The 24,800-nt window shown below is 30.5% G+C and overlaps 1 protein-coding gene and 1 pseudogene across 3 annotated transcripts in view; both read right to left on the minus strand.

Annotated features, from left to right (window-relative positions):
* Positions 1 to 15,039, minus strand: part of Pld (Phospholipase D) — an 86,510-nt gene extending 71,471 nt beyond the window's left edge. For 2 of the 3 annotated variants that reach the window (XM_085816552.1, XM_035352699.2), the window contains exons 1-6: positions 14,918 to 15,039; positions 8,190 to 8,291; positions 4,144 to 4,294; positions 3,695 to 3,823; positions 646 to 754; positions 372 to 437 (exon numbers count right to left, since the gene is read on the minus strand). In XM_085816552.1, coding sequence (XP_085672678.1) covers positions 372 to 437; positions 646 to 754; positions 3,695 to 3,823; positions 4,144 to 4,294; positions 8,190 to 8,274 — 540 coding nt within the window. In that variant the 5' untranslated portion in view covers positions 8,275 to 8,291; positions 14,918 to 15,039. Of the gene's footprint in view, positions 1 to 371; positions 438 to 645; positions 755 to 3,694; positions 3,824 to 4,143; positions 4,295 to 8,189; positions 8,292 to 14,917 lie in introns of those variants that run through there. The other variant, XM_085816553.1, reaches the window with a different exon arrangement.
* Positions 15,040 to 20,947: 5,908 nt separating this feature from the next.
* Positions 20,948 to 22,509, minus strand: LOC118183231 (histone H1E pseudogene; annotated as a pseudogene).
* Between the last annotated feature and the right edge of the window lie 2,291 nt (positions 22,510 to 24,800).

The following is a 24,800-nucleotide window of genomic DNA, read 5'->3' on the forward strand; positions in this document are numbered from 1 at the left end:
AAATATTAAGCTTTTTTTTTTTTTTGTAAATTTTGATACCCTTTAGATCATAATTGTTCTTTATTTCATAAATTACGGTTTCATATTTTTAATTTTAGAATTTCTGCATGCCATCTTACGAGATTTAAACTGATGATCTATAATCCGGAAAAATCGATAATTCGGAATCGCCGAACTCCCGACGAATCCGGTTTAACGACTTTTGACTGTATATCATTTATAAAATGGGTGTTAATGTAATATTAATTGCTCCCAATATTTTTATAAAAATATTTAAATACAAACTAAAAAACTTTTCTAACCAAGTTCCACATAATTAAAAGATAAAAATGCGAGTATTTCATGAAACAAATAAATAAAACACAACACACCATTTCATGATGATTTCTATATAATGGTATTCTGAGCACATTTTTCAAATATTCTTCTAGTTGTTGCTGAAAAGTAAAAACTCTTAAATTAAAAGTGTTAAATTTTAACAGCAATAATGAATGTACGAGTACTGTCAAAACTAAGAACACATCATATTCTTAAAGAACTAAGGTAATTTGTTATAATACACTTTTTTAATCTATATTAAAGGCATTTAATAAAATAAATTAAAAATAGTTAACACAAGGAATTATGATTAAAAATTTTACATACTGCACGATATTCAATTTTATCATGAGTTAATAAAGCATCCGGTCTTTTTGGAAATCTGGGAAGACGGCGTCTTTCTATATTTCGGCAACTTTTCCGTCGTGCTTTGTGCCTGCAAGAAAGATTTTTTTTTTTTTAAATGTGATAATATCTTACAACATATAATAGAAAAACACATAATAAAACTTTCCAAGTAACCGAATTTGAAAATTTGAAACAGGTGATTTCAAACTTTCTGATAAGCCAAGTTCTGGGCGATCATCTTTGATTGGCGATGGCGTTATTATGACCATGTTGGAGCAAGATCGTTTTGTGACAACATCGGAGATCACAGAAAGGCTTAATTCAGCTCAGCAAACCATTTTGAACCATACTTGGAAGATAGGATTGGTGTGGAAATATTCAAGATGGGTCCACATGAATTAAGTCAAAATTTAGATGATCGAGTCGTCATATGCACATCTCTGGTTGCTTCGAACAAAATGAAGCCCTTCTTGAACCGGATGATAACTCGAAATGAAAAGTGGATCACCCATGGAAACATCATAAGGGAAAGGGCATATTGTGAACCCAGAAAACCTAGCCCTCCCACCTTTAAGCCAAATTTGACCCTGAATAAGGAGAATGTTGTGTATATGGTGGGGCATTCGAGGACCAGTACATTACGAGCTTTTACAACCGAACAAAAAGCTCAATTTGGAGAAGTACTGTCAGCAATTAGACAATTTAAAGACAACAGCCCAAGAAAAGAGGCCCGGAGATTTTCAACAGGAAGGACATCGTACTACATTATGATCATGCTAGGCTACATGCTGTTTTTGGGACTCGTCAAAAAATTGCAGAACTAGGCTGGGAAATTCTGTCACATACACCATATTCCCCAGACTTAGCACCCTCTGACTATCACTTGTTTTTGTCCTTACAAATATTTTTGAAGGGCAAAAATTTCGAAAATGAAGTAGATATCAAACAAACACCAGCTCTATTTTTTGCACCAAAAGTTGCATTATTTTTCAAAAATCGGATATACAAATTGCCCTCACACTGGCAAGAAGTCATTAATAATATGGCAATTATATTATTTTAATAAAGTTTATTGACAGTAAGAAAAATTTGTATTTTGTTTTTTTTTTTTTTTTTTTTTCCAAAAATGGACAGAACTTTCTGGTAGACCGTCTATTTGTAATATAATTATTTTATAAATGTTACTGAAGTTTATATTTACATTAGTACCATACATATTTTGGACGAAATTATCCCCCCCCTCACTATGTACTGGGTAAGACATATAGACGATAAAATTATTTTCCTTTTCCATATTTTTCAGAGGAGCAAAACTGGCACTCTTTGACCAAACATTTTGAAATCTATTTCTGTGTCGAAAATTCCTCCAGATGACAAGTATAAATGCAAAGCTTCTGACTGAGGATAAAAGTGAACATATTCAAAAAATATAAAATGTATGTAGCCAAATCAATATCAGTCAATTTATCCAAATCTGCAACTGGTATCATATGAAAAAATCATAACTCTATAATTTCTGCTCATGGGAAAAATTTGTATATGAGGAAAACGTTGAGAAAGTAGGAGGATAAGAATGTTGAAGAAGCACTGCTGAAATGGTTGATCATTAAAGAAGCTATAATCTGTGAATATCTGAATAAATGCTTCAGATAAAGGCCAATGAATGTGTCAGACATTTTACAGAGATTGAAAAAATAAACAAAAATGCTGTAGTGTGTGCAATAACTGCAATCAAATCTTAATATATTTTTTAATCAGATTTATTATTCACTGGCACATGCGACAATGCTAATCAGTTTTTTTCCCCTTTATTCATCATTCAAATTTTACATGCGTTCATGAGATAAAGAATTTTACTTATCAGATCAGATCCAGCAAACCAAACATCTGATTCCTTGATATTCGTTATAGCGGCAGAGGCACAGCCAGGATTTTCAGCACTCGATGGTAATTAAATATTTCGCACTCCCTCTTACTTGGCAAAATGCAAAGGAGACGGGGAAAAAAATACCCTCTGAATGATGCACCCAGGGACAGATGTACCCCCTTTGACCTCCCTATATCAGTATGGAGTGGGATCCGACTGTGTATGCAATACAGATTTATTAACTAAACCAAAAGCAAATGGAAAATTTAAGTCATATATGGTCTTTTGTAATTATGAATTAAAAAAAAAAAAAAAAAAAGAAGTTAAAGAAATTTTATTTATTCTCTCTCTTATTCATCAAACTTTTCTTTATATAACTTAAGTCTGCAGTTATGTCATAAATAATCTTTTGTAGTATATATTCAATTTCAAATCTATGGAATAGCAGTATCTCTGTTAAATTACATATGGTGTTCCAATACAAAAAAGTTCTAAATTTTATACTAATCTATAGTTTTTTTTTATTCTCATATTTATCAAAAATACAAAATTCATATTTAACTCATTCCAGCTCTGAATCTGAAATGAATCACAAAGACTAATTAAATTCTAATGCAAAGAATTTCTAATATTTCACTTTCTTAATAACTCGTAATTTTTTTTAAAAAGAACTCCTAACATAACAAATCACAAATTATTAAAACATGGTAATCAAATAATTTGTCCAGTCCCCATTTTGTAGTTTTTTGCCAAAGTTTTATACATTAAATGATAAAAATGTGAATATCAAAATATAATCAATCATTTAAAAACACATTCAAAACAGAGGACTTAGAAAAGTTGGTTTGAAATTATGAGTATGTAAAACATAATAGTTTATTCTCATTAATTAATAGGAAATAATCATGTGCCGAGTTCATAAAACTGCTATAATGCATTTTTTATAAGGAGGAATGCTTCATGAAGAACTTTCTAAGGGAAACTGGCTTAAATGGCTTTTTTGTATGAAATATATCAAACCTATATACGTCTAATTCTGCAATACACTTAAATTACAACACTTAATTACAGCAAAAGTTAAAAACTACATTATGTGACCCATAGTATGGAAACAGTTAAAAATATTCCTAACATTCATTAAAGGTTTTAAAATCCACACACCTTTTTGTAGGAATAGGAATCGAAAGAGCAGCTCGGAAAAGTCGAAGTTGTTGATGCAAATGCTGAAAATGTTTGTAGCGTTTTCTGACAGTCCATTCGTAAGGTCCATGCTGAAGCTGTAAAACATACCTAGGAGGAAAATAATTATAGATAAAATTCAAATATACAAACCATTTTTAACAAATTCTAACTAATGAGATACATGAAGTTCTCATCTGAAAGGGATGAGGTCAGCCTGACTGTACCTGCTTATTTCTGTGCTGTTAAAAAATAATCTAAATCTAAATAAATATATATGCATTTTTCAGATTTTAGAAAGGAAAGGGGATGATCTTCTAGAAATAGCGAAAGGAATGCACAGAGTAAAACAATAGGTTGAAAACCACTCATTTATCATAATATCACTCTTTTTAGCACTTTAATTTAAAATAAAAATTATCAGAACTTACAAATTTGGATTGATTATATGTGTTGCAGGGCTACGTTCAATATCCACAATTTTAACATTGATAGCGCAACCAGGTATTAGCATCCTGAGAAAAGGATCCTTGAAGCCCAAAGGTGGATCATGGATTTTTGAAAATCTAAGCTCAGTAGGACCTATTAAATTAAAGCATTTAAAGATATACAAATAATTTACACACAAAAAAAAAAAATAAATAAATAAAGATACAATTTTTTAAATCACCATTTAATAGTTACGTGACTAAATGCTACCACGGAAGGATTCCAATACATTTTGCAGTAAAAAAGTTAGAAAATACTTGAAAATTTACATGACACATCTGCTAACTTGAGAAACTTACTAACAGGGATACATTTAAAAAAAGAGTTAAGTTGATAAAAGTTATATTAATACATTTTTACTCGCATTTCAACATGATTTCAACATAATGTTTTCAGTATGCACATTTATGTGTAAAAGATACACATTTTATACTTGAATAACAAAATTGCCTTAAAAGTATATTATAGTTACAGAAGCAAACATCTTTATTTAATAACTTATTTGATAACTATGAGTTACACTTATTTATTTCAGTCTTTGCAGAAATGCCTGTGGAGCTACTGAAGCTTTCTACTTACTGAAGATTCAAAATCAATGACTGTTGTAACTTCAGTTCCATGTCTGATCTGATCTAAAGAATGCAATGATCTGATCTAAAGAATGGAATGAAGAGACTCTTTAATAAGCAAATAATTTTGTTTATTCAGGATGAACAGCTTTACTCTTCTACTGTAGCATCGCCCACCCAGTGATGGAAATAAAGGCAATAACAGGATTAAAAACACTTCAATCACTTATCAATCAGTAGTCAGCCATTACATTCAGCAGCTCAGTTAGCCGACAGGTTTTACTCCAAGAGATACAGATACAGAAAACCTGTGTTTCAGATGTACTGAGGAAGTCTTCAATTGTAAACCTCACCTTCAGAAGACAAGGTGGGCACCTAGGGACACGCAAACTAACATGCATGGTCCGCAGGACAGTAACACACTCCTCCATCACAAAAGAACTTCACAACAGAGTATGTGTAAAACCAGTCAGACAAGTTCTTACCAGCAGCAGTAACCATATCTCAACAACTGGCCAGTATCTCACCCCTGCCCACAGACCTAACACTGCATATAAACGGCCATTCGGAAAAGCCAGAACATGAGAGGAAATGAATGCACTCTTCATTGAAGAACTCTGTGAAATGCACAAACAAATATGTCACATCTGCTTCGGAGCCAGAGTGGTAGCCAAACCAAGTACAAGAATATTGCTTCTTCTTGAAGTCTTTAAGGTACACATTGTGCATGCTCCCACTGTGCCAAGTTGCTACTAATATTTACATATTATTTTTGTTACATCTTCCCTGGAGATGAAGAGGTTCATTGGGAATAAAAGTTAAATCATATGAAAATAAAGTAAAAACCTCTAAAGTTCTAAATAATAATGTAGTTGCACTGGTCTCAATGTTCCAATTGAAGTCATCAAAATGCAGCTATGTACCTTACCATCTCACCCTACTCAGAATTTCTATAATTTCTTGAGTCTCCCCACATGGCAAGGTAACTTGTCATTTAGAATTAATACATCTCAAGTCTTAAATTCGTGTGATACATCAATAATTGTTACATAATGAACACCTTTTAATTGTAGTAAATATTCCTTGCAGCAGCTGTGCCAAAAACTATTCAGCAGACCTTGACACCTTTATTTTATCAAATTATTATAAATTAAAGGATAAAATGCTTTGATTATTATACTACTAATGTATTAATGAACGATTCAATAAATTCTAAATTACTCATATTTGACTGAATTTTAAATTCTGTCTCCAACTTATTTAATTCATGATAGCTCATTATGAGAATTAAAAAAAACTATAACAAGTGTTCAACATCTAAATAATAATAATAATAAACAGAAAGAATATACAAAGTTTGTTAATTTAAGTACAACATTAAGAAAAAAGTAAATTACACTATAATGCCTTCAAAACAATTACTTCTTTTAGTACTGTTTTGTTATTGAAACTGGATTCAGACATGTATGAATGTGTGTTTGTATGTATCTGCATATATGTGTATATATATACACACACACACATTCGTACTTGCACACATACATGCATACAATACATAACAGAACAGTACCCTTTTTTCACTATATATTTTTGCTAGGTATCATAAAAAGCAAAAAGAAATATAAAAAAGTAACTAGAAGTAATCATTAAAGATAATTTTATTTTATAATTATTATAAATAATTTGCTATACAAGTGATCCTCTCAGAATCTTTCAGTTTCAGTCCTTTCAATGTAAATGGCAAAATACGAGAAAAATTATCTGGTGACAAAGAAAATATGAAATATTTCCCATGCTGTAAAATTTTGGATATTGGTCAATGCAGAGCTATTAATATCATGAAAGAAAACTATGCTTTTCTCTTTTGAGTGCTTCAAAAATAGATGCTGAAGATTATAAACAAAGATTTCCTTTTTAATCCATCAGGATATCAGGAATAAATTTTCAATGTATTTTCATTTCTACTCTGAAATCAAGATTCTAGCCTTCAGAATACAGAAAAATAAGACATTAAAAGTTAAATATTTTTTTTATTATTATGTATAGGAAAATGCCTAATAGGAATATCATGCTGCATTCTCTCAGATATTTCAAATTCTGATACGATTTCTTTAGCAACTGTTCTCTTGTCACTATACAAACACACATTTTCAACAGCTGTTCAGGTACAGGGCTGACTACTAAGTAGAAACGTTAACATTAATATGACATGCACAAAAACAAAACAGAAATGGAGAAATTAAAAGCTAGAATACATGATTGCATTAAAAAAATAAAATACTCAAAATGTATGTTATGATTTAACAGAACTTAACCTTCCAGCACGCACGCTTGGCAATTTTATGTGAGAACGCGCACGTCGTATTTATTACGACATCCATTATTCTACCGTTTTTGGCACGAAAAACAACAGAAACAAGTGATAATAAATTTGTTAAGAAATAAAATATTAATCTTATTATTGCAAAATACAAATGATATCAGATTCAAATATAAGAAAATTATTTTTAAGTTCTTATTTTAACGAGATGGAAATGCAATGATGTATTTCATTATAGAAAATTTTAAATTTATTATTTAATAATTGTATTTTAAAATCGAAGTTAATTTTAATATTCACCAAAGACAAAAATAGACAATAAAAAAGGAAAACACCTTGGTAGGAAAAAAAGTAATATAATATAATAAGTTTAGCATTACTTACTTCTGCAAGGAAATTTACTTCTTACAGGTTACATAAACTAACTTTAATGTTTTTATTTATTTCTAAAAAATAGAAATGAAAGAAAATAAGGAATTAAAATCGCCATTGTTCTCCCATCTAAAGGTTTCCTTGTCTTCATCAGATAATTCTTGAAGATTCCGAGCAAAATCAGCTGGTTGCACATATTTTTTTTTTTTTTTTCCCATGAAAACTGATATAAAATTTACAGAGCCAAATGTATTCAAATTAAAATAATACACGGCAATTAATAACACAAAATTACAAAATATTTGAGAAAAAAAATATTTTTCGAATTTTAAAACACGACCACGTACATGTCTTAAATTTTACGAAAAAGCTGCCACATAGCAGAAAAGCCCAGTTTAAAAAAAAAAATGACTTCTGTTGGCACATTTTATGATGTGCCGAAGGGTAGAAAGGAGGAATAGAAATGACCTTCAGACAGCTCAGCTTCGATATACGAAAAATGTGCATTAAAAACTTGAAAAACTAAATTTGTCTCAAATTTTGCGCACACACGTGTGCTGGAAGGTTAATCTTTTAAATGCAACATTAACAGCATAAAATTAAAGAATAAAAAATATTTAAGCAACAACTGTAACATTATAGATCACTTTTAAATATTATACATACATATTTCTTGATTATGAATTAATATTTAGTGTAGTTTTTTTTTAATAAAAATTTGCTTTACCTTCTCCATGTCCTGCTCCATCGATTTCATCACATTCAATGTCAGGAGAAGGCAAATCTTCATAATCAGAATCACCATCTGTCATATTTGATTATATTTGCCCTAATTGCAAATAATAATGAAAAAGACACTAAATGTATGGATGAAAAGTTCTAACCCATAAAAATAACAGCCATATTTTAAAAGATAAAATAAGAATAAAAAAAAAAAAAAAAAAGCAGATACTGCTTATTTATATACACACACATACCACGTCCACAGAAGTTCTTCCGTGCCCTTTATTTTCACAACCATTAGAACCATTAAATTGAAGTGTAGACATACACTTCAATTTAAAAGAACACTTTTAATGATATATATACTCTCATTTTGGCATTTTTAAATTTAAAAGGGTCAATTTTATAAAAATTATGAAATCTAACTTTTTATTCATTTGCCCAGTACTTACACTTAAATAGTTACGAAAATGTTATACTTAATATAAAGAAGAAATACAAAAAGCACAATTTCCATGCAACAAAAACTGATACCAGTATATGTGTGATTAAAAATGGAGATCATATTCAGGGGCCATATAAAAATTGAAGAGCAAAATGCTTGTATAAACATGTAATTAAAAACAAAACAACAGTTTATAAAAATGTTTCTGATGTTTAATAGATTAAGTGACAAGCATGCCTATGTAGATCGTGAAAGGTAATTGATCAATACATATACAGTACAAAGTCCGTAATCCGGACTCATCGGGAGTTCGGCGATTCCGGATTAAGGGTTTTTCCAGATTAAAGATCATCAATTTAAATCTGGTAAGATGGCATGCAGAAATTATACAATTAAAAATATGAAACCATAATTTATGAAATAAAGAGCAATTATGATCTAAAGGGTATCAAAATTTACAAAAAAAAGAAAAGCTTAATATTTATTTGTTTACTTTATTAACCTTTTAACTGTCAAGTTATTTTGATGGTTTGAGTGCATAAATTGTCAATTTTTTTTTTTTTATTTCAAAAATGAAACATTTGCCTCGCAGTCAAAAAATCAAAAAAAATGCCGCACATTTTGAACTTTAACCTCTATCCTTTGAAACCTTCAGTAAAATACTGCCATCTGTTGAAGTGAAGCCGAAATAAACTTCTCATAATATATATTTGGGTATAACAATACAATGCACTCAAAAAAAATTTAGCCCGAGGAATATTCGGGCGTGACATTTTGGAATACCAGTGCTGTGCCCGAGATTATTTCGGGCATGACAGTTAAAAGGTTAAACATTTCTTTCAATGTAAGTTGTTTAAGTTGCTTTGTTTTTTGTGCTAAACGTGCCTGCGTAAACATTAAACGCACATGAGTATATGCATTATGCGCATGCGTAAAGCATATAAAAAAATGTTTGTAGCTTTGAGGTCTGGATTATAGATCATTCAGGATAATGGACATAGTACTGTACTTGCAAAAAGAATGTTATTCACTGAATTAAGAAACACTAGAAAACGCTGGCAGAATTCAGTATTAGCACATAGACAACCGTAGTCTTTTTTTTAAATAAGCACTTAAAGGCCATTGCCCGATTCCCTTCCACATTTGCAAATAAAACATGTGTATCATTGTCACATGGCATTTATTTTCTCCACCTCAATTGAGACTATAGTTCAAATCAGCCTTCATTCACATACTCTTCATGAAACAAAACACATTAAATAAATAGAATTAGAGTGGAAGAAAAATTGGAAAACTTGAACCATCTGTCACAGGCATTGTCCCCATGGTTTTGAGGCATGTCAAAAGGCAGAAAATGATCTTGAAGATTCTATTTTAAAGTGCAAACTGTAGTAATGGTATTTGCATTAATTCAAAATTAAAATGATTTATTATTTAATTAATTTTATATGAATATTAGATTACGATTCTAAAGTAATAAAACTGCATGAGAATATTAATAATGTATCTTAAGCATCTGAAAATTTATATAGTATTACTTGCACAAAAATTCTTGGGGAAAATGCAGAATCACCCACTGCTTGGTACATTTTTAAGAATTGCACATACTCGCTATTCAAGTACACATCGGCCTATTTTCACTTAAAAAAAAAATCCCAGAACTGCACAAAAATGGCATTGCACACTCCCTTGGCTTTATCCATATTCACATCAACCTATTTTCACTTAAAAAGTTAAAGAAAATTGACAAAAATTCAATTTTCTTACTCTTGTAGAAGACGCCAAACAAATATGTGGGCAATTTTGCACTTCACCAAAATTCTTTGAGTTAACCAAAAACAACAAAATTATAAATTAAAGACACTAGTAAATCACAAAAGCAGACCACTGAATAGCATTTAAAGTGGAAAAATCAACCTTGAATTTATCTAATTTATATAACAACCAAAAGCTCAATAAATATTGAAAATGAGATAAAAAAATCTTAAATTTTGAAATCAAATATTTTAGTCATATTTTGTCATACAACACTCGAACTTTTTACGTTTTATTAATCATAGAGTACCATCAAACCTGTTTTCGTGACATTTACAAGCAACTGACCAAATAACTGTTGTAGCAGAACCTTATGGTGACAAAAGATAAATCAACTGTAGTATCTTCAAGTGACGAAAGCAATTTTAAACCAATTCATCACAAGAAGATGCGCATTTTGGACTACTACAAGTAGCAGTGAATTATGAGCATTTTGAAAATTTCTCCATATGTAAAATAAAAACTTTAATTTTTTTAAATGTAATTTATGTGTAATTTAATTATTAATTTTGTTTAAAAGCACTTTCTCACTATTTCGTAAATCTTCGACATATTTTCCAAGTGCGACTTTTTTTATGCGTTCCCTCTCCACCGCATAAAAATTTTTCTTCTCTGATATGTTGTTAAAAGTTATTTGTTATGTATATTTCTGAATAGTTTTCTATGCAGTTCCTATCTACTGCACAAAAAACTGTATTTACCTAAATATAAATATAGCAACAGGGGTATTATATAAAAGTTAGATTTTTCATGTTTTTTACAAAACTGTTTTTTTTTTAAACTTAAAAATGTGAAAATGAATATCTGCACTAATGTGATATTCAACAAAAAATTTATGTATTAAGAATACTAGTCATTTTCATATGTATCTGTTGTGGGAGATTTCAATAAATTTATATTGAACATATGGAAGACTATGAAAATGCCCATGTAAACAGCATAATTTCAGCAAAAAAGGTCCTCCACATCCAAATACAAAGTAATCAAAACACACTTTCTATGCTTCTTAATTACAATTTAGAACGATTGGTTGATCTTTACATTATGGTAACTTGGCGATTTTTTGGCGAAAATTTTGCAACCAAGTCTCCTACAGCAACCCTCTATTTTTTTTTCCCGCTGCCATTTTGTCTTCACGAAGTAAAGACATGTTTCTTTTCTTTTTATCTACTGAACACTTCTTCCAACAATCTAGTAGCCGAATTACACTTATGCTAGAAATTTTATCAAACAAAACTGCTTAATCATGACAAATATTCACTGCAAAATTGGGAAAAAGTGCACAATACCATACTCCTTACGCGTTTTTCAAAATAACACATACACATAAACCATGTACACGCCGACTTATTTTTACTTAAAAAAAATCCCAGAATTGCACAAAAATGGCATTGCGCACACTCTTCACTATATCCATGTACACTGCTTTTTTCTCATAAATTAGAAAAATTTCACGAAAATACATGACAATTTTCTCAATCTTTAAACCCGGTAAAAAGAACATATATGAAATTACCTGATCGCGAAAAAGTATTTACCTTTTACAAATATGAACATTTCCACATATAAAATAAATAAAATATCCAAAAACCTTTACCTCTAAATCATCTATTACATTATACACGTCACCAACGAATTCATACCGCAAGCATTACAAATACTTAGTATCAAATATTTAAATTATTTCCATGCACATTTATTTCAACTTAAACGTATACCAAATTCCTACAAACATAAAATTCACAAAATAACTATCATTTAATTAAAATATCACTAAACCATGTACATGTCGACTTATTTTTACTTAAAAAAACATCCCCAGAATTGCACAAAAATGGCATTGTGCACACTCTTCACTATATCCATGTACACTGCTTTTTTCTCATAAATTAGAAAAATTTCACAAAAATACATGACATTTTCTCAATCTTTAAACCCGGTAAAAAGAACATATATGAAATTACCTGATCGCGAAAAAGTATCTACTCTTTACAAATATGATCTTTTCCACATATAAAATAAATAAAATATCCAAAAACTTTTACCTCTAAATCATCTATTACATTATACACATCACCAACGAATTCATACCGCAAGCATTACAAATACTTAGTATCAAATATTTAAATTATTTCCATGCACGTTTATTTCAACTTAAACGTATACCAAATTCCTACAAACATAAAATTCACAAAATAACTATCATTTCATTAAAATATAATTAAATTCAAAAACACTTCTTAAAATATAAATGAGCACATACATTAAATTAATAAAAATTACTTTACAATCCTAATTACTTTAAACTAAATCATTGCTAATAACAATTTTCCCAATAATACCAAATTCCTTTCCACCTTACATTTAGAACAATGCATAAAAATAATATCCTCAAATAATTAAAAATACTAACTTACCTAATCTTCTTCAGAACCTTGATTACGTGGCGGATACACTTTTCTAATTCATTCAATAAAATTATTGAAAGATTTTTTCTGCGAATTTTTTCTCCATACTTCCTCCGCTAAATAAAAAGCAAACTTCTCTTTATCACAATGCCTAAATACCCATTTCGAATTCACTTTAATTAGGGCCATGGGATCCAAAAATTAAACAACATTGTTTCACACAACACAGAATAAAGCTAAATACAAAATTTCCACATTTTTTCCCGATTTCCCCCCTTTTCCGATTAAAGAACTGTAATTCGTCCATTAATATCACAAGACATATCCCATGATCTCTCATTTCCCTCACGCAAAATAATGCGTAATCGGAACTGAGTACTGCTCACATTATTACCAAAGTCCCAGGTAGTAACCTTTATCGCCTCCAAAATGTCACCAAACTACCAGTTACCATATTGTAAAGATCAACCTAACATCTCAATAAAATTATATATATAATTACAATACAACCTCTCGTAAGCATCCGCATACAGATGCAACCAATACTTCTAACAGCATAATCAAACATCTGTATACAGTATCACCTTATTAAATTGAACACTTCTACAGGAGACTGAAATCGTCTGGAAATCTAAAGTATCTATTAATAAAATGACAAAATCAAACTTTTTTCATAGCTATCTTGCTAAAATCCTATTTTACGGTACAGCCTAGCCGTGATTTTTGAAAATTACTGCAAACATCACAATGACCTGTTTCCTGCTCATAATAATGTCGCCAAATCCTGTGCGTACCATATGCTAGGATTAAACCACTAATCTTCATATATTGCTTCTAAAGCTACACATCACTTTGAACATTTATGACTTCTAGACCAGACGGTCTTAACAGACGGTAGAGGAAGGGAATTTTAGTATCAGAAGAACATAATCAACCTTTTACTTAGCTGTCAAATATTTGGTTTTAATTCATGAATATAAGAGGCAGTTTTCGGATAACCGGCTCTTGGAGGTGGTTAAAACCGGTGGGGGCAATCAACGACAGTGATAATTCAACAAAATGAATGCAAGAGGAATGGTTGCAACCTTCGAACAAGCGAAGAGGATGAATCTGATAAGTTACCACGTTTAAAGTATTATCGCGAAAGTTGGCGATGTTTACATTTACCAGGTTCTCGATGTATCATTCGACAGCTTAATTCAAAATATTCAATAATAAAAATTTCTAAATGCATTATGCATGCAGGATACTATAAATACTTAAAAACAAATTAGGTTATTTTGTTAAATTAATTATATTATATGTCACATATTCTCACTAACTTAATTTATAAGAAATAATATGATAAAAATAAACTTATAACCATTTTATGTAGAAGTTAATTTATACATTATGACATTTTATGAATGTGCAAAATTAAAAAATAATAATAGTCATACAAACATTATGAACTATATTTTTCATGGTATCACATTTGTAACAAGAATAAGTTTTATTACATTATAAATTTCATACTGAGTTCAAGTTGCAGCTTCTCAGCAAGTTGATACTGAAATCCTCACATTATTAACATTAAAAAAAAAATCATTAACTGGTCTATAGCAAGGAAGAAGCATAAGATATTCACGACTGCTTTATATTACAGATACATAGTACCAAATTGCTGTAACTCAGAAACTGCCCTGGCATGGCTGCATTATTCTGTCTTATTACGCATTTATTCATGAGCAAAAAGGTTACTGACAGAAAGTAAAGTTACATGAGAATTCATTGCATATGTTCATGTGAACTCTCGATCATAAGATGTTTAACAATTAAAACAAAAAAAAAAAAAAAAAAAGAACCCAGAAAAACTTCGTTTAGCAATAAAAATTAAAGCTTCAAATTTTGCCTTTTATAGTTTAAAGAAATTAAATACTTCCTCTCATCTGGACCACCAAATCCAATCAAAATAAATCACTTTACGTTATTACATTAAAAAGAAACATACATTCGGGTATTTTTAATGACAGATTAAAGATTCTCATTTACAGAACGTGAATACTATATGTGATGAAAACTCACTTCGGTAAACAATTTCATATCGCTAATTACAGAAATTACGCGATGTCACTCGTTATTTCCACAATGAACAATCTGCCTGTAGTAACCTTGACCCGACACACATGACTTCAGCAAATCACGTTGCAATAAGCAGAAAAGCATCCTAAAACGTCAACTTCCGGGTTAATTTTACTTCAGTTCACTTGTCCCTTTAAATAAGTTTCCGGTTTTAACTTTAAATTTAAGGTCTATTTATTTACGCGATTACGTGAAATCTCTTATATGATAATTTCAGATAAGCATTTTTGTAGAAAATATATACTTGATAAGAATGGAATTGCTTTATTATTTCTAATAAAATAAAATAACGATTCATGAAAATGATATTATTATTATGAAATGTTGAAAAAGTCCAAGATTAGAGAAAAAATAGTCCTTATGCTTTTAAATTATTTTTAATATGATACAATGGATTTACTTGTAATGTGTTACCTTCTTGTTTTTAGTATTAATTCTTTTGAAGAATGACAACACATGAAGTAGAGGAAAAATACTTTTATGTTACATGTGTTGTGTCATCGCTTACGTTACATGTCAATTTATTAAGATGCGCTTCATTACCAAGCCGAGTATATAATTAATTCGTAAGATGGACGCATATATATATATTTTCCTTTTAAGATCATGTAAGGTAGGGAGGGGTCTTCAACCCGTGGCCCGCTGAAGACATTTTAGTGGCGCATGCGCAGAAAGTTTTTAACTTTGAGGTCCGGATTATAGATCATTCCAGATTATGGGTGTCCGAATTAACGACTTTTAACTGTACTATTTCTTGTCAGTAATGCAAGTGTTTTTCTTTTTTTTATTGTAAATGTATTTATAACATCGTTCTGTACAATAATCTTTATACTTTTTTTCATAGTTAAAAAAAGTTGCAAAACATTTTAATTCGATTTCCATTTGACTTTTTGAAACCAAAGCAATTACAGTACAAAGTCCATATTCCGGACTCATCGGGACTTCGGCGATTCCGGATTAGGGTTTTTTCCAGATTATAGATCATCAATTTAAATCTGGTAAGATGGCATGCAGAAATTACACAATTAAAAATATGAAACTGTAATTTATGAAATAAAGAGCAATTATGATCTAAAGGGTAGCTAAATTTACAAAAAAAAAAAAAAAAAAAAAAAAAAAAAGCTTAATTTTTATTTGCTTATTTTATTAAACATTTCTTTCAATGTAAGTTGTTTAAGTTGCTTTGTTTTTTGTGCTAATACTTTCTCTTTAATTCTATAAACAGACATAATTTATTGTTCAGTTACAAAGTTCCACTGTTCAGGTCCTGTAATGGCTGTGTCAAGAATATCGATTGACTTGGCAATAGAATTTTTTGTTTTCAATAACCTCTCTGTCATTTTTTTCACTATCTGAAGCGGTATTTTCTGGATTTAGAACCATACTACAGATTTCGCCGTCCGTTAATTGATTGATGATTGGGGCATTGTCGTCACAATGAAAAAGCTTCTGTTATATCATCTTCATTTATTACTGCTTCTATACAGTTCTTTACAAAATCCAATAACTGGAAAATTTCACCTTTATTTTGCGATGTCCGAAAACCTTCAAATTCGCGCCTATCATCTTCATCGCCCTCACCATGAAATATGGTAGTTGGCCATAAATTATGCGAAGCATTTTTAACGTATCTGGATACACATCCTCTTACAATCTTGCAATGCCCCACACAGCAAATTTTATGCTAAAAAATTTCAAAACTTCTTGAATAGTCTTGCCATTGTTCAAGAAATTTAACATAGATTTTAAAAAGGCTACTTTATATTTGCATTTCAGCGCATGCACTATTCCCATATCCATAGGCTGAATGATAGATGTACAATTTTCAGGGAAAAATAATACGGATACATTATCTTTCACTAAAACTTTAAGTAAAGTATGCGCCAAACAGTTGTCAACAATCAGGACTATTTTTTAATTCATCAGGTAAACCAACCGAATTCAAATGTTGCTGAGCCTCGGGTATAAAATGATTTTAAAACCAATCATTCATCAACGCTTGTGTCATCCATGCTCTTTTATTTACATGATATATAACGGGGAAAATCGTTACTCCTTTAAATGCTCGAGGTCGTGCATGTTTTCTGATTATGAAAAGTTTGCACTTGTGCATTCCTGCAGCATTTGCGCACACTAAAATTGTTAGTCTCGCTTTGGAATCTTTGACATCAGTTGGAGACTTTTCTGTAGAGGTTGTATGTTGCAGATTGCGTTGTTCCTTAATCTTCTAATTGGATTCGGCTTATTAGTTTTTGCAGACTGTTAGAGCAATTTTATAAAAAGTAAGCTTGAACTTTCGATTATGTCAAAAAGAGTTTCCGATTCTGGAGCTGGCAAAGGATCTACAAAGCGAAAGCATGTTTCAATGTCCATCAAAGAAAAACTGGAGTTGCTGCAAAAAATGGTTAAAGGCATGAAGAAAGTGACTGAGAAGTTAGTGAAAACGAAAAAATTTCGATTGACAAGTTAGTCGGTATTCTCGGCACAGAAATTACAGGACTTGAACAGCGGAACTTAGTAACTAAACAAGAAATTATGTCTGTTTATAGAATTAAAGAGAAAGTATTAGCACATAAAACGAAGCAACTTAAACAACTTACATTGAAAGAAATGTTTAATAAAGTAAACAAATAAATATTAAGCTTTTTTTTTTATAAATTTTGATACCCTTTAGATCATAATTGCTCTTTATTTCATAAATTATAGTTTCATGTTTTTAATTTTATAATTTCTGCATGCCATCTTACCAGATTTAAATTGATGATCTATAATCCGAAAAAACCCCTAATCCAGAATCGCTGAAGTCCCGACGAGTCCGGATTAAAGACTTTGTACTGTATTTACAATCACAAGTTAAATTCTATCCTAACACAAGGCTCCTTAAATTACTCCAACTGCCAAACGTGCAGCTGCAAAAATGTTACTCTCTAGACCAGGTTTCCTAAATGCACTGGCTAAAACACAGAGCAGTTTACTTAAAGGTGACAGCTGATGTTAATCTATCTTTCCTTTTTTAAGATTCTTACTTTGTTTAAACTACTGTCATTATTCTCGTAAAACAGAACAGTAGTATACAATAGATTTTTAATAAAGACATAACTTGTTAATTAAAATAAACTACTCCTGGTTTGATCACACCATAGTAACTGAAATCAATATCAGGGAACACATGTGTTGTGCTTCTCTTTAACTCACAATTGATTCATTGGGATCCCGTTTTTTATTTGATAATATTGTAGCATGCCTTTAATTTAGAAAATAAAAATGCCACATTTTCCTAATAGAGATTTATTATGGCAAATTCATTATTTAAATTTTACGATGAGGTAATTCTTTTCTTGTTCAGACTTTTTCACTTTCAATTAATTACATATTGTTGATTTCTTTCCTACATACTTCTGCTCAAAAAATGTGCAACAAAGGCAAAATATGGAAGTAAAACAAAAACTATTTAATGGATATGCACGAAATTGATCCAAGAGGTTAGTTTAGCATTACTAGACTACATTAGCAAACAATAAAGCAAAGATTTAGAAAAACACATTAATTACAACCATCATATCAAGGAAGACCAAATGGGACAGAAGAATGCAATGGAAACATCACGCTAATAAGCATATGATACCCTCTAGCTGAATGCATTCTTGACAATGGCAAGGCAAGCTGGCAATAGTGTTGTGCCCATTCCTATAATAATACACGTCAGAACTCGGTACATTTGATAGCACATTGCAATGTGCTATTTGTCATCTCATCATGCTGTATGGCAGGGTTTCTTAAAACTTTTTTCAGTCATGACCCCTTTTTATCAGTGAGATTTTTTTGAGACCCCCAGGACCCCATAACATTTACAAAAATTTTGTGGGACCCCATACGTATTCTGCAAATCCGACACATGCGTAAGTGAAACTCAATTTTTTCTTTTATACAGTACAAAGTCTTTAATCCGGACTCCTCAGGACTTCGGCGATTCCGAATCAGGGGTTTCTCAGATTACATGGAACTATTGCTGCTTGCAAACTGACACATAGGTTCGGCATGCCCTATTAAAAGGCATTGTAGTGTGACTGTGGGATTGCGTTTTATGCTGAATTTGGGCTCAGCAATGCAATCTCTACTTCATATGTAAACTGTATATTTTGAGTCTCGTTTTTTATTTTTTGTAACATGAGTGTATTCTGAAACCTTCTTCCCTCGAAAACCTATAAAAAATCAGTAAAATCAGTTGAAGCTCTCAATAAACAGTTACTGATTGTTCTGGGGGGGAGGAACGATATTTTAAATTTTTCAATTCATATTCTGGTTTTTAAGTTACCTGAATTTACACCATGTTCTTCAAATAAAGTGTTAAATAACTGTTATCAATAAATATTAAAACAAAATATTGGGAAAAAAATTTTGTGAAAAATTCTTCACTAAAATAATGAAGTCAAAAAAGAATTTAAAAATTAAACTAGTATTTCAATGGCGTCTTAAGAATTAAAGAACTGTATAAACTTACACCATCCGAAATCAGCACGTACGCTAGATTTGGCGCGCTGTTAAATGGGCACGTTTGCTAGATTTGGCGCATAGATTTTCGTTGCAGTTTTTTTTACGGTTCTCAAAACGGAAAAATAATCCTGCAAATATTTGGATGCATTAGACATTTTGGTTTAAGAAAATATTTTGAATGTGTAAAATGAAATAAAGGAGCCAAACAAAGAATATCGTTGAATTCCAGAATAAATATGAATGCATTTATATGATAATATATTAATGCATTTATGTTATAAATGAAGAATTGTTGACATAAAAAGCTTTCTCAAAAATAATTCTTAAATGCTTCAAAAATCACTTTCAAAAACGGAATTACTTCTGAGTGAGAAGCATTAGAAAAAGCTTGATTTACTGAATATTTCACTTAAGAAATTTTAATTACCAAAAACAGTTAAAAGCAAATGGATCTAAAATCTGCATTTTTCCTCTTAATGACATTTTCATGATCGCACAGAGTCAAATATACATCAAGATCTTAGAAAAGTTAATAGGTAGTACATAAATATAATGGACTCAATTTTTTAAATTGTTTCAAAATTCACTTCTTTTTCTTATTACATATCTATGTATATGTAAATAACTATTGTTTAATATACTTCAATACATTTTTAAAGCAATATCTCCATGAAACTAGCATTGTGAATTTAAATTATTTTAGTAGCTGTTATTTACATAACAATGCTATCTCATGTAATTATTATTGTAACATGTTAAAAAATGTAATGATGATAAAAGTGGAATAAACTTTTAATTTGCAGTAAATTACAAATTCTTTCTTGACTAAACATGTACTGTTATTTGTGAAAAAATTTCTATTTACTCTATAGAACAATTTAAAATGCCAAAAAACATCCTGGGTTTTCATCCACAAAGAACACGTTGCAGTTTTACTGGCCAAGTTCACCAACGGGTTGATTGACATCGAAGATGATCGGTGTATGCAAATATTAAAACATATCGAAATAATCCAATCAAAATAATTAAAGAATAAGTAACAAATTTAATTTAGCAGAGAAAACAGTATATTAAGTATATGGAAGTGAAAAATTCAAAATCAACTGGATAAATGTGATATACGAAGTTTGTATTGAATTCAAGTTAGCACAGAAAACAATACTATATAATACTTACCTATTTTCTCAGGAAAAGATGTTTTAGTTCAGTATTAAAATGCTTCCTTAAATTTACAGTAACAAATCCTATTCTTAAACTGCAAACTCTAAGCACAATGTTAAAATAGTAAGAACATGCCTTAGCTAGCATGTATTCATGTTTTATCTGCAAGAGATGAACCAAAACAGTATAACTTATCAGGCTTCAAAAAACTTCTAATTCTTCTGTAAGAGATTAACCAAAATAATGCAACTTACCAGTCTTCATAAAAACTTCCAATTCCCTAACAGTATAGCTAAATTTATGTAACAAAAGACTAAGTTAACAAAATAAAACTTTATTGATGATGGATATACAAAATGAAAATTGTGTATTATGTACTGGTAACACATCATATGCAGAATTGTACTTTGTACATGCATGCATTTTGAAACATTTTTACATGATTTAATGTGCGATATTTGTTGAAGTCACACAGGCATTGTCAAAATTCAAGATGGAAATATGAATAATATGCAAATCATAAATATTTAGTTTTGATACTGAATGTAAGGAACATTTGCTAATAAATTTTGGTTAAAAGCTGGTAAATCAGGCACATACATTCATTAATATATTTACGAACACTTCCTTGAAATTTTTATCATACTATTTTTACACTTTATAATCAAACTAAAAATAGAATTACAATAAATTATATATATATATATATATGAATCTTGGTATTCTTAAAAAGTGCTAGAGAAAAAATATTTACACATAACACTCATTTCCTTTGACAAATGTATAAGATAGTTATGAAAACATATTAATAATCAGCTCATATATTTAAAACATGCAGGACAGTCAAATTTTCTGGATCGTATCAGTTTTCATTAACATTTTCTTTAGTATTAAAACAAATCACATTAGCTAAAATCTTTTAAAGTGGTAGATCCTTATAACATGAAACAGCTTAACACACATATACTCAGCGTCATGAAACTATATATAAATAAAACGGATTAAATCATACCACTGGTTAAAAAATCCATTTTCCGATAAAACAATGAATTGAGCCCTATGTCAGATCAGTAGTTCAATTTCCTTGTCACAGAATGAAGAAAATTTTTAGTTGGTTATCAAGTTGTCATTCGAAATGAGTCTACTAGCACATAACAGTATGTACAAAAAGTCCACGAAAAATCTTATTTACAGTTTATGAAACACTGATGATAGAAGTTTACTTCTTCCCTTTTTTACCAGCTGCTTTCTTGGGAGAGGCTTTCTTCGCCTTCACTTTCACAACTTTAGCTTTCTTTGCTGCAGGTTTACTCGCGGGCTTTGCTTTTTTGGCTGGAGCAGCTTTTTTCGGTTTCTTTTTCTCAGCTACTTTTTTCGGTTTTGCAACTTTTTTCGGTGTAGCTGCTTTCGCTTTTTTCGGTTTAGGTGCCTTCACCGCTGCTTTCTTCGGCTTGCTGACAGATTTTTCTTTGCTTCCACCAGCACTGCTACTTATCCTGAAGGAGCCCGTTGCACCCTTTCCTTTCGTCTGGACAAGACCGCCAGCAACAACAGCTGACTTCAGGTACTTCTTGATGAAAGGCGATAATTTTTCAACATCAACTTTGTGTTTGGCAGAAATGTATTTCTTGATAGCCTGAAGTGATGAACCACCTCGTTCTTTGAGTGAAGAAATCGCATCATTTACCATCTCCGACACTTTAGGATGAGAAGGTGCACTTTTAGGCTTTTTGGCTTTCGCAGCACCTTTGCTTTTCTTTGGCGTAGCTGCCGGTGTCACATCGATAACATCTGCCATCTTTCAATAAAGTGGAGAATCAACTTTATTTATATTAAGAAATGTCAATTTGATAAGTGCCTCACACCAATACCAAAATCGAGAATACCGCCACACCGCTGTGCCAGGTATATATATAGACTCGTCGCGGACGTCGTGGAAAGCTGTAAACGGGAGCGCAGCTCGGCGCAACTTCTCTTCGAAACGATCGTATTTTAGGTCAAAAGTTGTGTTTCTTCATTGATTTCGAACGCTTTTAAATCACTTAATTTCGTGCAAATTACTTTAGGAATGGCTTTAAATGAAAGTTGCTATTTCAAAAATAATACGTTCTTTATGAAATTCTAAATTTCGGTGTCTATCGTGTTTAAAAAACGTTTTAACTAGCGTATCTGAGGTTCGCAAATTTCTATTATGTCTGTTCTTTTTAAGTTTTCTGGAAAATAGAATCCTCTCAATGCATTTTTTCACGTAAATTAGAAACTTTGAAATATTTCGAATTCGCAGATGAAATCCTGTAAAACCTGGAATAGATCTAGAAACCAAAAAGCGAACTTTTTTTAAGGTCACCTAGCACACTTGACTGCTGTCAAAATAAATCTGTGCCGCCATTGCTCTAAATACTAAAATATTTTTATTTTTTAAATTATACATATTTCTCTTAATGATTAATTAAAAGAACTCCAGAATGAACCTGTTAATTCATTTTATAGCTTCAGCGATGTTAGACAGTGTATTCCTTCAGTAATCCAAGTTTTAAATGGATTGGCTTTATATACTAAGGCTTTCAGAGTTAAACGTGCCCTGAAGTATAGAGCGTAAAAATTGCATGATTTAATTAATAATAACAAAATGTATCCACATATTTCTGTTAATTTTATATTTTTAGAATGGCTAATCTCCATTTCTTGAAATACATGTATGATTTAATTCGTTTCATATGTAGATTGTTTGTAAGAAGTAATGGCTCCTTTTATTTTTTAGAAATATTGGCTCCTTTTTTTTAGGCTTCTTTCTTTTACAAAAAATATTATGATTTTCGTAATTTTTTTTTCTGTTTCTATTAAAATTTTTAATTTATGTTCATTGTTACTTAAAAATCTGTAACTTAAAAAATGTATACGAATTATTATTTGTTTATCATAATTGTATATTTCTGTGCAACAGTCTACAAAATTTTGCTCTACTGAAAATTCTTCTTTTCAAAACATAATTATGTAGGGATTTTTACACTGTCTTCTACAGATAAAATGCTGTAGAATATTTTTTTTAATTTCATACTAAGTTCATTAAACTTAATTTAATTAATGATTGCAAATATTTTTCAAAAAATACCCCCCCCCCCATTAAGCAAATCTAACCGAGATGGGTACTTGCGTTTATTTTAACTATAAATGTACACTGTCGAATAGTATTTCAACATAACGTTAAAATTTAAGCAAATTAAAACCTTAGACTGACAATAGTTTTAAAGAAAAGTTATATGCATTTCGACGGAGTCTGATGCAAGTCTCGCTTCCTCAGAAATAAAAGTATTACTCGCCACTAAATAAGAAATAGATCGTTTAAACAGATGAAGTGAAAATATAAAATAATAAGACTGCTGCTTACGTTTTTGACTATTTAAGTAACGCATTTCTGGGAAAATGATGCAGAATATTTTTGCATCTTGAAGAAGCCCTCGAAATACAAAGATTATCCTAATAAAAATCTAACGCCAGTTTAAAGTGAATTTTGCCTAATTTTAAAATATTCTTTACCGAGATTACATTGCGCTGCTTTACTGCTGATTATTATACTGAATATGAACACAAGTCAATATGTTAATTTCAAACAATTTAATTTTATTAATCATCTGAATTATACGTCAAAAAAATTTGCAATCTGGACAGAATATAAATGCAACTAATTCAAAGGAATTAAGCTGTTTACGGTATAACAGACTTCGATCTCTTTTAGTGAAATATAAAGTTCTGGGGCATTTCCCCTTTTTCGAGTTAAATTTAATTTTCTGTCAGAAGTATCATTCTCATTTAGTCATAGAATTTCAGAAAAACTAATTGAAACCACTTAAAATTCAAAGACTCGTAATGAGAGGGGAGAAAATTTCTTATATTCTCCTTCGATTAAAGAGCAGCTCTTAAGGAAGGGAACCCAGTCACCAAAATCCTGATGTTGACGAATTATTGTGCACGACATTTTAGTTGGGCGCCCTGTAGAAGGTATATACTATAACAAAAAACAGAAAAATCAATGAGTCCCTCACCGGGATTCGAACTTTGAACCTCCCGATTTCTAGCCAGACGTGTTTCCAATTACACCACAAATGCACAGTGATTAAGCAGAATATTACTTATAAATGCGTAAAGGCACATTTTTTTGGAGCAAGAAACA

Source organism: Stegodyphus dumicola, chromosome 5, assembly GCF_044657685.1.
Source record: "Stegodyphus dumicola isolate Sdum_Otavi_A_Nest chromosome 5, ASM4465768v1".
NCBI classification, from domain to species: domain Eukaryota; kingdom Metazoa; phylum Arthropoda; class Arachnida; order Araneae; family Eresidae; genus Stegodyphus; species Stegodyphus dumicola.